Raw genomic sequence first — 13,998 nt, forward strand, 5'->3', positions numbered from 1 at the left:
ATAATCGATGATCTCATTCCTCCAGCCCTAGACCAAATTAGTAGTATTTACCTCGTAATAACTATTTGCATCCGGGACTGAGTGCATAAGTTGTACTACCATCCCAAACTCTGATCCCTTCATTTTCGTCGACGATCCGAGGTTAGCCAGTGCATCCACTTCTGCATTTCTTCCCTCGAGATGTGAGTAATCGACCACTCCCGAAATTGATCCAGTAGAGCCTGGACCTTTACCACGTATTGTTGCATGCGCTCTTCTTTGGTTTCGAAGATCCTGTCTACCTGATTTACCACCAGCTGTGAGTCGCACTTGATTTCTATGACCTCAGAATTTAGTCCTCGGGCCAGTTCGAGTCTTGCAATCAAAGCTTCATACTCTGCTTTATTGTTAGTTAAAGGAATAGTTCTGATGGCTTGACTTAGGGTTTCTCCCGAAGGCATAGTTAATACTATGCCAAGGTCGGGCCCTTTTACGATGGAGGCTCCATCTATAAATAAGGTCCAAACTCCCTATGTTGATTCTGACACCATGATTGTCTCTTTGGTTGCTAGAGACAACAATCCCGGACTTAAATCGGCCACAAAGTCAGTCAAGACTTGTGACTTAATAACAGTCTTTGGTTTATATTTTATGTCGAATTTACTCATTTCGACGACCATTTGGCCAGCCTACCCGAGATTTCGGGTTTGTGAAGGATATTATACAAGGTAAATGTGGTCACCACAACTATTGGGTGACATTTGAAGTAGGGCCTCAGCTTCCGAGCGACGACTACGAGAGCTAAGGCAAGCTTCTCCAAGTGCGGGTAGCGAGTTTCTGCTCCCGTTAAAATTTTACTAACATAATAAATGAGAGATTGCGTACCTTCATCCTCTCGGACCAAAACTGCACTTACCACTACTTCCAAGGCTGCGAGGTATACCAACAATGTTTCGCCTTCCTTTGGTTTCGAAAGTAATGTAGGGCTTAACAAGTACCTTTTCAATGTTCTTAGAGCCTACTGGCATTCCGGGGTCCATTCAAAGTTGTTTTTCCTTTTGAGCAGTGTGAAGAAACGATGACATTTCTCTGATGACCGAGAAATGAATCTGCTCAAAGTGGCCAATCTACTCATGAGCCTTTGGACTTCCTTCACGCTTGACAGCTGGTCCGGGATGTCTTCAATGGCCTTGATCTTATCGAGGTTTACCTCAAACCCCCTTTGTGATACCAGAAATCCCAGGAACTTACCGGAGCTGACCCCGAACGAGCACTTCTCTGGGTTAAGCTTCATGTTATGCTTCCTGTCAAAAGTTTCTTGCAGATGCTTAAGGTGATCACTTGTATTCAAAGACTTAAAAAGCATATCGTCTATATAAACTTCCATAGTTTTCCCTATTTGTTTTTCAAACATCTTATTTACGAGCTGCTGATAAGTGGCTCTGACGTTCTTCAACCCGAAGGGCATCACATTATAGTAATATATGCCGAAATTTATTATAAACAGAATCTTTTCCTGATCCTCCGGGTTCATATTAATTTGGTTGTACCCGGGATAAGCATCAAGAAAACTCATTAACTCGTGCCCGTCTATCGCATCAATCATTTGATCGATGTTTAGCAGTGAGAACAAGTCTTTTGGGCACGCCTTATTCAAGTCCTTATAGTTCCACACACACGCAAAATTGATTGTTCTTCTTAGGAACTACTACTATATTAGCTAGCCATTTTAGATACTTTATCTCTCGGATCGAACCGATATCGAGTAAACGAGTTACCTCTTCTTTGACGAATTTATTCTTGGCCTTCGCAATAGGGCGTTTCTTTTGTCTTACCGGAGTGTTGTTGGGATCCAAACTCAGCTTGTGTACGGACACCTCCGTTGGGATACCTGTCATGTCTACATGCGACCAAGCAAAAAAATCAACATTAAGTTTAAGAATTTCAATAAAGCCAGACCTAAGCTTGCAGTCTTTTCCCCAAGTGGAATTTTCTTACTAGGAACTCTTCAAACAATGCAACTCGAGCTCTTCCACCGTGGATTTTGTTACATCCGTCTCTTCTGGTACCTGGAAATACCTTGGCACCTGATAAGATTCCGACGCTTCTACCCCCGAGCTAACTTTATTTGATTCGGGAGCGGGCGCCGGTTCCTGTAGTTGCTATGCCGCGTGTTTCTTCCCTTTGCTAATGGAGATCGATATCACATTCATCTCCCTTGCCTCCTGTTGGTCTCCCCTTATCTCTTTAATTCCTTCGGGTGTTGGAAATTTCAGCAACCGATGATACGTTGACGGTATATCTCTCATCTCGTGCAACCATGGTCTTCCCAAAACAATATTATATCCCATGTCACCATCCACCACTTCAAAAAGAGTCATTTTCATCACCACTTAAGCGTTCGTGGGCAACAAAATCTCTTCTCGGGTTGTCATGCTAGCAAGGTTGAATCTGGCGAGGAGTTTTGTGGACAGAATGATAATTCCGGTGAGTTTAGCTTCCTCCAATACTCTCCATTGTATGATGTTGGCTGAGCTTCCTGGATCCACTAGAACACGTTTGATTTTAAAGTCTAGCACATTTGAAGAAATTACCAATGCGTCGTTGTGCGGTAGCAACAATCCGTCTGCATCTTCCGCCATGAAAAGTGATGTCGTCTTCAGCAACTTCCTGGAGTCTCTTGCTATGGGTTATCAATACTTTCATCTTTTTTACTGCCGAGAAGGTGACCCTGTTGATTTCATTCCCCCTCCCCCCCCCATATCATGTTGATCGTCTGGCACAAAGGATATTCTCCTGCTTTCTAGGGTTCCGCGTTATCCCGGTTATGACCATAGATGTTCTTGGCCCAGTCGCTTAAGAATTCTCTATGGTGTCCATTCTTCAACAATGTCGCCACTTCTTCCCAGAGATGTCAGCAATCCCCAGTCCGGTGGCCATTCATCCCGTGGTATTTACACCACAAGTTGGGATCCCTTTGGTTGGGATCGGATCTCATCGATTTCGGGAACCGTGCTTCTTTGATATTTCTCATAGCTGACACCAACACTACTACACTAACGTTGAAATTGTTTCTGACAACCTGGGGTAGGAAGGATCCTGCGTACCTGATGCTTCTTTATCCTGCAATGATCTATTGTTCTGATCGCGATCAGTCCTTCTATCGGTGGCAAACTTGTCCGCTGACCGAAAGCCTTCAGTCCATTCGTAGGGCAGAAACTGACCCCTTGAAGATCATATGTCCGAGTCGAAATCGTATTTTGATTTTTCTATGTTCTTCTCCCATCCTTTTTTCGACGACGAGAAGCCAACCTGATCATTTTGGATGCTTATCTTCAATTCGTACTGGGTGTGGACATCCGCCCAAGTCGTTGCTTGAAATTCAAGCAAGTTTTCCTTCAGTTTCCGATAAGCATTTGAACTTCTAGGATTCAAAACCTTGGTGAATGCTTCAGCCGCATATTCATCCGGAATAGCTGGGAGCAACATTCTCTCCTTTTGGAATCGGGTAAGGAACTCTCGCAGCAACTCGGATTCTCTTTGTGCAATTCTGAATATGTCGGTCTTTCGGGCATGCACTTTTCTAGCCCCAGCATGAGCCTTAATAAAAGAATCTGCGAGCATCTCAAAGGAATCTATAGAATGCTCGGGCAGCAGCGAATGCCACGTCAAGGCTCCCCTCGTGAGAGTCTCCCCGAATTTCTTCACCAAAACAGATTCGATCTCGTGAGGAGCTAAATCATTCCCCTTCACTGCTATTGTATAAGTGGTAATATGCTTATGAGGGTCTGAAGTTCCGTCATACTTTGGCACGTCAGGTATTTTAAATTGCTTCAGGATTAATTCTGATGTCGCGCTTGGTTTGTACGACAGCTGAGCATACTTCTTTGATTCCGGACCTTTCAGCACCGGTGGTGCATCCGACATTTGGTCCATGCGGGCATTCACTTCCCTTATAAACCGTAAGTGTTCATTCTTGAAGGGATCATTTTCGTTATTGGGGTCGAATCCTCCCCCCCCTCCCAAAGCTCTATTGGAGCCAACCTCTCCCCTCGGGGTGTTATTGTCAACCCTCTGCGTTGTTTGATTCGCGGGAGCACCAGGAGGAATTGGACCTCGTCTATTCGCATTATTTGAAGCCCCCGTTAGCGCCTGTTTTAAATCCATCATAGACTTATCCTACCGTGTGAGGTGGCCTATAATTATCGCTTGTTGTTATTGTAGGACCCTTACCGCATCAACAATATGCTCCTCTTCAGCATCATCGGAAGTTGCCTCCTGAACATGTCGTGGGTATCGCCTGTCGTGGACCGAAGTGGCATCGTTTCCCTCATTGTGGGTGTCACTGACTGAATCCTTAATATGAGGCTGGTCCCCTTGAATCTTAGGATTGTGTGTGTTGTTAACACCATTATCTGTCATTTTTATGATTTTTTTTCTAAGATAATTAATCAAAACACGTTAGTAAAAAAAACAAGGATCAACTTAATTACACGGTTGTCTAGGCCCTAAAGTGGGCGCCAAACTGTTTACCGGTAAAACGGTACAGTTGAATTTATACGTGATTTCTAAATAAATGAATTAATTTGATCATAAAATAATGGAATAATAAAATAAATGCACAATACTTAGCCTTGAAATGAATATAAAATCACGAAAAATAATGATTTGGGGACAGGGCTAACAGGCACAACAGTGATGAAGTCAAGGAACAAGAAAGTAAAATTGTATAAAGATTTTTATTTCTTATAGTGTAAGTTTGCTAGAAAAATCCGGTCATTTACAATGATAATAAAACTCACTATTTATAGTTTCACCTAGGGAACAAGGTCCTAGGATCATGTCCTTCTTTAATGTCAATTATGAGGGCCATTGAAAAAGGTGTAACAGTAAGAGCAAATGACAAATTCTCTGTAACGGGCAACACACTAAATGCTGTGGAATATTCTTCATTAAATGCTACCGGACGGAGTGTATTTATTGTATTTTTTTGAGCGATATTCTTTCTGGTGACAGACGGGATAATTGCCTACGGTTTTAGCTATCCCCTGCCCTAGGTTCCACGTGTCCCTCTTTTGGACGGCCACGTAGCATAGCATATTTTACCCTATACACAAATCTTTTACTTCCATTATAAAAATCTCTGGCAACGCTAAGCTTAATTTACTAGGGATTTTGACTGAGAAAATAGTATTTTCGATGTTATGATTCCTAGTCTGAATGGATTCCTCATCATTAATGGCTGTAGCTATTAATAGAGAGGTTCCTTAGTTTGACTTGCTTTTCCAATGGGGAGAATTCTTGGATTGTCTTAAAGTGAGGGAAGGCAGCAGGTAGTCTAAGATGAGAAAGAGATCACCAGTGAGGTTTTCGATGGTCGGAGGTGGTCTCAGGCGTGGGTAGATAGTGGCGCCAGCAAGGGGGGAGGGGGGGATTCCGGAAAACGTAAATGAAGAAGAAGTTTTTTCTTTAAAAGAGAAATATACGTGTCACCTATTGATTGGTCATTTTTTAAAATTACGAGGCGTTTGAGATTCACACACCTTGTTCTTGTAAGAGGTTATTAATTAAGTGTTTAATAGACCCATTTTAAATAAACATTAGATGTTCAATAGGAATATGGGTTAATTCAAGTGTTTAAATGAAAAAATCGCACAAGTTTAAGGGATTGCATATGTATTTGACCAAAAAATAAATTTAAAAGGTAGTTAATTGTTTTTGGATAATTTGATCCAAAATAATTATTCCCTATGAAATGTTACTTCAAGTTAATAGTAATAATTATAAAAGATAACAAATTATTACACTACTTTGTTCGAAATATGTAGTCAAGATTCAAAAATTCGTGAAAATGAGCTAATAGTTCTTTTAAGAAAAATACTAGTTACGAAATTGGGGATAAGGCAAATTATGTTGAAAAGGCAAATAATGTAAAGGGGGAAAGATGGTGTCATGGTCGATTATTTTATAAAATTTGTACCATACCAATTTTTTGGTTATTCTATTATGTATAACAAAAATTAGATTTTTCGAAATCGTCCCAATCATGTCGGTTTCTCTTCGGTATTGGTACGACTCGGTTAATTTTCGATATTTTTTTTAAATGGCATGTAAAAGTCACTAGTAGAGTAGTAGAATGCAATAACATACATACGTAATTTTATAATAGACATCTTTACTGTTTAAAGGGTGATGAATTAAGAAAACATGAAAATGGCCAGAGTATAGGTCCATCAACTCTTCTATAACAACGTAAAAGAAACTAAATAAATACAGTGAAAATATAAATCACACGAGTGATTTTAACCAAGTTTGGGCTCAAGAATAAAGTCTATAGAAAATTAAATATTCAAAAAGATAAATCTAAATCATACGAAATGAAACATATTCAATAAATTATAGTTTGCTACTCATAATTGCTAGAATACCTTGTGTCTTGGTAGTGAATATGCTAGAAATAACTTAGTTTCAATAGGAGCAGCATAATAGGTCTCATAATTAGGATTTTGAGTTTAATTACTTGTTGGCTTGTAACCGTTTTCATAATTTCAAGGCCCAAGAAAAAATTGAATGCTTTATTATTTTTAAACTTACTATATAAAATAGTATATTTTTCACACGTAAATTTATTCGGGACGGTTCAATATTTTTTTGGTTTATTTTTATAAAATAAAAAACTTATCCTATTATCGGTACAATTCTACATTTATATAAAAGCCAACGGTTGGTTTATTTAGAAAAACCTGAAAATTGGTTTGGTCAATTTAGTCGATTTTTAAATATCCATTGACACCTCTAGAAAATATAATAATTGATGTAAGACAAAACATTACAAGACAAAAAGTGTAGTTGTACTTTTTTTAAAATAAAAATTTGGCATTTTATTCATCTCCAAGAAAAAAGGAGTATTGCAATTTGAGTTGAGAGGTTGAGCTATTCCCCGAAAGATAGACAAAGATATTCTTAGTACAATCGAAATGAGGTAAATTTGCATTTCATTTACACTAAAAAATATTTAAAACAAGAGATAAAAAAGTTTTATTTCAGAAGCAGATCTAGAATTTCTAATACATCGGTACACTACTAAAAAAAAGGAGGAAAAAAAAGAATTATGTGGGAATTGATACATATCCCTCTTGATAAATAATTTAACTTTCAACCAAGTGTACCATTCAATCTTCTTAGATTATGAATGACAGCAGTTAATATTATACAAATTTTTAAAAATATGTATATGAATTATGAAATATCTAATTTTGCGAATAGATCATGTGCTCACGTGCCATAAAATTTTGCATCTAAACCCGCCACTCCTACTCAATGAGGCTCAAAATATGCTCCTACTCAATGAGGCTCAAAATATGGGTATACTCACAGTTCTATGTCGTATAGTTAGCTTCTTAAAAGTATGGTTTTGTGTTGGACACTTCATTATTACGTCAAACAAAGTTGATAGATAAAGTGCAAAAACTTTACAACTTTATAAAGTAATTAGTTGTAAGCTGTAAAACATATGTTATTACTTTAAGAAGTAATCCATAGCTTATCATAGTCCTTTTGAAAGGTAATTCAATGCAACGTGACTTTTTTATTTACTTTAGGGGCAAATTTGTTCAGACCATACCATTATAGAAAAAGTAATATTAAAACTTCCAGTGATCGGTTAAGCGCTGGGACGGATAGAATATGTCTATTTGTTGGTCATGGCTATAATTAGTCCATGATAAGCACACAATTCATTTGTATTGACATATTATATTTTGAGGAGAAATAGCAAAGATTGACAATGGAATAACAATTTGGTTACTAGATCACATTGACATGTTATTAATTATTAGTTGATGGAGAGATGTGTTAAGTTTTGTATCTATTGATTGTTTTTTCATCAATAAATAATGTAAAACTACTATAATTATGCAAAAACTCATAATATAAAACGTTTTCTCCTTTAATTGGCCCATATGCAATATGAATTGAGCAAATTTCATTTGTAGCCCGTTGGTGAAAACAATTATCATTCGCTAGCCATGAATTAAGTCATACAATTTATAGTCCCAAATAAATTATAATGGCTAGCCTAAATTTGCTCAAATACGGTAGATTTTGTTGCCATCGAGCAGTTCCAATCTTCCACCAATCATATGCAAAATTAGGAGTTTTTGGCGTGTTTTAATTTGGGTTTTGGTTTGTTTAGGTTTTTGTTGTTGCCGTCGCTGAGTGTCCATGTGTCTGGTATAACGGAGCAGAAGAATATGTTGGGGTTTGGTTTGGGTTTTTTGGTGGGTTTGCGAGATGGGGTTTTTAGTGGAGTTGAGCAGAGAAACGAAGATTGTAACTCTTCCATTTAGCAATTTGGAAGTCTTTGAGAGAGTTGAAGAAGTAGACGATAGAGCGCATGTTGTTCAGTGGAAAGAAGATAGCATAGATAATGGCGACTCAGCTCAAATTAGCTTCAAAGAATCTAGAGATGAATGAGTGTGTGTTTGTATATGGAGATAAAAAAGAAAAACCTGAATATCACTGAATATTCATTATGCATAACCTTGAAATATATACAAAAATAGACTGTCATATGCAAAAAAATATACTAAATAGATTATCACTATACAAAATATATACAAAATAGACTGTCTCTATATAAAAATATACTAAATAGACTGTCACTATACAATTTATATACAATAGACTGTCACTATACAAAATTTATACTAAATAGACTGTCACTATACAAAAAATATACAAAATGGGTTGTCACTATACAAAATAGACTATCACTATATTACAAATATACAAAATAGACTGTCACTATACAAAAAATATAGAAAATAGATATTTCGAGCTATTAGATGTAATATGTTTGGGCCGGAGGACCATTTTGTGTCAATGGATAAAAACATGGGCTATTAAAAAATTGAGGGGACTATATAGAGCAGTTTTCTCATATGAATTCTTGTGGATTCCATACACGAATGTTTAATTTTTTTCTAAAGAAAACTAAACAAAAATAAAAGAAAAATTTAAGCCCCGTTTGTCCATTTTAAAATTAAAAAAAATCAAAAATGTGTTTGTACCCGAATTTTTGCAAGTTTTTGAAAATTTTTCGAAAAATAAGTTTTTCAAAAATTTCAAAAAAATAATTTTAAATTCTAAATACTATTTTTCAACTTAACTCCGAATATTATCTTTTTTTTCAAAAATTAGTGTTTTTATATCCAAACGCCTACTTAGTCTCCAATAATAATGTAAAAGAAAGAAAATCGAACTAGAAAATATCTAGTAGCCTCAAAATATATGTACAGCGCAACCTCAAAAAAAAAAAATCTTTTAACTTGAGATTTCTATGGCCATGGCTGCGTGGTCATGTTCAAACCAATCTCCAGCTTCACTCTTTCCTTATCCTTCAAAATTCTCTACTAAACCCCTCATCCATTATCACCCTCTAGCAATTCTCTATTGCCCCAAAAATGGTTCTTTTTTGGACCCAAGTCATGCATTGGCAATTGAAGCAAAATCTTTGTTTTTTGAAACCGATATTGAGGAGGAGAGTAGCAGTAAGATTGAGATTATTAATGAGAAGATTGAGTTAGCATTGAGAAGAAAGAAAAGGAGGAAAAGAAGGTGTTATTCAGAATTTTTGGACATGGAGAAAGAGGATAAGATTTCCATTTCTAAACCTGTAAAGACAGGTCTCTACTTGACCCTTAAGGAAGAGTCAGAGTATTCTTGGTATCTCAAGGTGCGACTCTGAAAATCAACAATTACACTAATTCCTGCTTCATAGAACTATAAAATTGAATTACTTCGTATATGTAAAAAGTTGTCTTTTTGTGTAATATGGCCAAATTTTATAATATCCATTATAACAAATTTGTGGTTCATGATATTTGCCATGATATAATATACGTTATAACAAATTTGTGGATAATGACATTTGCCATGATATAATATCCATTATTAGGCTAAGTATTTCTTGCTATAAATAAAATAAAGGAGTTTCTCCTCATTTGTAGATACACCAACAAGACTTGTCTTCAATTCTTGTTTCTTCCTTTCTTCCTTTATTAAGAGTGTTTTGTACGAGAGTTAGTGTTGTGAAATACTTATGTGAACCCTTTCTTTGGAGTGATTTTGTGAGGTTATTCTCTTAGGGTATTTGGGATTAATTAGAGTGTTTACTCTAATTTTGTAGTCTTTTTTGTACTCTTATTGTTATAGTAAATTGTTCCTCTCCGCTTGTGGACGTAGGTCACTTTGACCGAACCACGTTAAATTTGTGTCTTCTTTATCTACTTTAATTGTCGTTGTTATCAACTTCCATTGTCTTTGTTATTGCCATTATACCGTTATTTGGCTATATTACGCACTACCCGGGTTCCCGATCCTAACATTTTGTAGTATTATTTTATTTTCTAATAGCTTAGAAATCAACATTGTAATAGAGCAGGAAGAAGTTCTTGGTTCAAATCTCACCACCACCACCACAAAAAAAGCAAAATAATTTCCACGTGTTCGATCAATGAAAAAGAATCGGAGTCATATGTGATAGGCTGTTGAGACATAAATTGCTCTTTCTAATAGTTTAATTTTTTTAGAAGAAGTCATCACACTTCAACAATAATGTTTGTTTAATTTAAACAAAGGCGGATGTATGATTTTTATAATATGGGTGCACCACTAAATAAAGGAGAAAAAAAATATATTAAGTGGGAATTGATCCTTGCTCCTTTAGGTAAAACTCTTAACATTTAATCAAGTGCACTATTTAACCTCTTTGGAGCATGGGTGCCCAACAGATAATATTAGATCAATTTAAGAAAGTATATACTACATCAAATATCTAGTTTTGCGGAGAGACTGTGGGTTCACGTGCCTCATATATTGTGCTATTTAAATGGAATATATTGATGATAATTTGTATTTTTGGAGCAATTTGATTGGCCATTTGAAAATAAATATTATGTATATAGTCTACATGTCCTATCCTTAGAACACGTTTAAATATGGGCTTATTGTTACTATTCTTTTCTGGCTTTTTAATTCAATTTTTTCCCCCTTAAATCTTGTTCTAGGAAGAAGCAAGAATCGAGACATTGAGAAAGAGGGTTGAGGAAACAAGTGAGATTGAACTAAATCCAAATCAATTAGCTAAGGCTGCAGGAATGAGCAGAAGAAGGCTAGATAAGCTCTTGGTTAATGCTAAGATATCACAAAAGAAGATAATTAAATGCTATAGAGGGCTTGTTGTATCGGTTGCAGCTTCATATCAAGGCAAAGGATTAAGCTTACAAGATCTAATTCAGGTCCAACTTTCATCACTGTAATTGGTTTCATTGGCATTGAAGTTCTGTTATTCTTGGACCATAACCAGCCCCTTTCTTCACTGCCAATTACAGGAAGGAAGCATAGGTCTACTTCATGGTGCTAAGAAGTTTAATCCTAAGAAGGGTTATAAGCTCTCTACTTATGCTTATTGGTGGATTAGGCAAGCTATTACTAGAGCCATAGCAAACAAGTCTAGAGTTATAAGATTACCGGTAAGCTAATGCATTATTAAGGTCTTCCGTTACTCTTTATATTCACCATTGTGCAAGTTTTGCTTGTGACATTGTGATGAGTGTCAAATTTTGTGATGGTTCTTGGCAGTGACCATCAAGTTCTGCAGGGTCTTGTTTTACATGGACTTCCTAAGCATAAGTCATGCAATGAAATGCTGTTAATTTAGCAATATTTGCCCGCAAAAATCATAATAATCTCTCATTTAGTTTATTTAATGATATGCACATTAGGCCAATCATGAACTTTTCCGGTTAAGTAGATATATGTAACTGCCTTTCTCCCTTCTTTAAGTACATGACTGTACGATAAAACTTGTAATTAGTGAAATGCATTGGTTAGTCTGTTATATGCAGGGGAGTATATCTGAGCTTGTGCCAAAGATTTGCAACGCGAACACTGAGTTAAGCAGAAAGCTTCGGCGAATGCCTTCCTACGATGAAATTGCAGAAGCTCTTGATATGGATGTTTCAACTGTTAGACTAGTTATCGAGAGAAACCGAGCACCAATTTCCATTGATCAAATAGTAACTAGCAAAGGCTACATGTCATTGCAGGTTTGCCCCAAGCCTTTGTTGTTTCGACAATTGTTTTTCTTAGATTAGCGTCGCCTAATGAGAATTTGTTGCTTATAAGCTGCTGGAAATTGGATAAGTCTTGCCTACATGGATTAACTTGTCTGCAGTTCATACTTGTAGTACTTGGTGAATTGCAATGAAAAGAAATGAACTACTAGTAAGTGAAATATAATGGAAAAGAAAAGGTAGCATTTTTTCCTCAAAAAGGAAAATAATCATTATGATAGAAATTTCCTTTTAACTACCGGATTAGAGAGGAATGAAGGCAATATATTTGAGGAGAACACATAAACATGCTACTAGACACCTTTCATTTATCTTATCATTCCGTATCCTTCCATTATTTCATATTTCGTCTTTCCACCTATTTCCTTTCCTTCATGTTTTAATCAGTTGGCTTAATCCAAATAGATGAAGGGGAGCCTTGGAGCGGTAAAGTTGTCTCCGTGTGACCTATAGGTCACGGGTTCGAGCCATGGAAGCAGCCACTAATGCTTACATTAGTGCCGGCTGTCTACATCACGCCCCTTGGGGTGCGGTCCTTTCCCGGACCCCGCACGAATGCGTGATGCCTTGTGCACCGGACTGCCCTGACTTAATCCAAATAGATCTAGTTATTGAGCTAATGTTGATCATGCTCGACCGATAATTACACACGAAAAAACAGGGACGTGCCTGATTAAGGATAAGAAAAAACTCATGCTTTTCCTTCAAATTTTGATTATCTTGTAGGATATCATATCAGGGCCTGAAGATATAATACCAGAAGAAATTGTGAAAAGACAAATGATGAAACAAGACCTGGAGAAGCTTCTGCACAATGTGTTATGTGATAGAGAAGCAAAGATTCTGAAATTGCACTTTGGCCTCAATGGAGATACCCCTCAATCTTTTGAGGAGATTGGAAAAGTACTTAAGCTTTCGAGAGAAAGGATCAGACAGATTAATTGCACTGCCTTGTCAAAATTAAGAGAAAGTACTATGTTAGACAGCTTTAAAATGTACATAACATGAATATATTCTGTAAAGGCAAGACATATTTTTAGCATTATCACACGCAAAATTGAATTGATATATAATATAAAAGATCGACAAAGAGTTAATCAATCATATGCAGAACCTTTTCCTTTGAGGTTTAATGATTTATTTAATTACATTGGAGCTAACTTAACAAAAAGGAGAAAAGGGAAACTTTCTACTCCAGTAAAACTATGAAAAATCTACTAAGCTGAACGTAAAATCTTTATTATGAAATGAATCAATGTCTAAATCTATTCTTAAGATAGTATATTTTTTTTCCGTTTTGGTAAACCAAAAGGTGAAAGAAGTTTTCTCGATAGATTACAAGTATAAAATGTATAAACAACAACAAGCGTTTGTAGTCCAACGGTTAGGATAATTGCCTTCCAAGCAATAGACCCGGGTTCGACTCCCGGCAGACGCAGTTCATTCTTTTGATAAGTTTTGCAATTGTTCCTTTTTGCTTTCCAGTCATTTAGTAGAACTCATCCATGGGAAAAATAAGCTGCACATTCTGTAACTCGCGTCCATATGGTATGTAGTTACATACAAATTTTTAAGCATGAATTGTTTGGCCAAATCAAGAAAAGGGTGTGTAATTGGAAAATGTTACTCAAAACAATATGGCCATTACAAGTTATCTAATGCAGACGGGCGGTTTTTCCTATCTTGGAGGGTGAACAACGAATTATAATTTCATTTGTTTGAGTAAATGACGTACAAATTTTTGATTGTCATATACAATTTATGGTTCTCAGTGTAAAAGTAAGGCAAAATTGTTATAGACGTCTTCAGAAATTAAAGTACAGTGCCATTATCTATTGGCATCCACTCAATGTAAAATTTCCTTCTTAACTTCGCCAACAAA

The 13,998-nt window shown here is 36.4% G+C and overlaps 1 protein-coding gene and 1 non-coding gene across 2 annotated transcripts; both read left to right on the forward strand.

The window, feature by feature from the left end:
- The first annotated feature begins 9,259 nt into the window (after positions 1–9,259).
- On the forward strand, positions 9,260–13,220 carry LOC107792030 (RNA polymerase sigma factor sigD, chloroplastic). The gene is made up of 5 exons (XM_016614207.1): positions 9,260–9,715; positions 11,049–11,279; positions 11,373–11,513; positions 11,889–12,089; positions 12,843–13,220. The coding sequence occupies exons 1-5, from the start codon at positions 9,320–9,322 to the stop codon at positions 13,122–13,124; spliced, it is 1,251 nt and encodes a 416-aa protein (XP_016469693.1). The 5' UTR covers positions 9,260–9,319; the 3' UTR covers positions 13,125–13,220.
- Positions 13,221–13,482: 262 nt separating this feature from the next.
- TRNAG-UCC (transfer RNA glycine (anticodon UCC)) lies at positions 13,483–13,554 on the forward strand. The gene has a single exon. It is a non-coding gene; the product is annotated as a tRNA-Gly (tRNA).
- The last annotated feature ends 444 nt before the right edge of the window (positions 13,555–13,998 follow it).

This window comes from Nicotiana tabacum, chromosome 19 (assembly GCF_000715075.1).
Source record: "Nicotiana tabacum cultivar K326 chromosome 19, ASM71507v2, whole genome shotgun sequence".
In the NCBI taxonomy this organism is placed as follows: domain Eukaryota; kingdom Viridiplantae; phylum Streptophyta; class Magnoliopsida; order Solanales; family Solanaceae; genus Nicotiana; species Nicotiana tabacum.

Excerpts from the sequence above, each read along its gene's own strand:
- LOC107792030 (XM_016614207.1), top strand. The coding sequence starts at position 9,320 with ATGGCCATGGCTGCGTGGTCATGTTCAAACCAATCTCCAGCTTCACTC. Across the intron at positions 9,716-11,048 it reads AGTATTCTTGGTATCTCAAG|GAAGAAGCAAGAATCGAGAC; the intron begins GTGCGACTCTGA and ends ATCTTGTTCTAG. Across the intron at positions 11,514-11,888 it reads CTAGAGTTATAAGATTACCG|GGGAGTATATCTGAGCTTGT; the intron begins GTAAGCTAATGC and ends TGTTATATGCAG.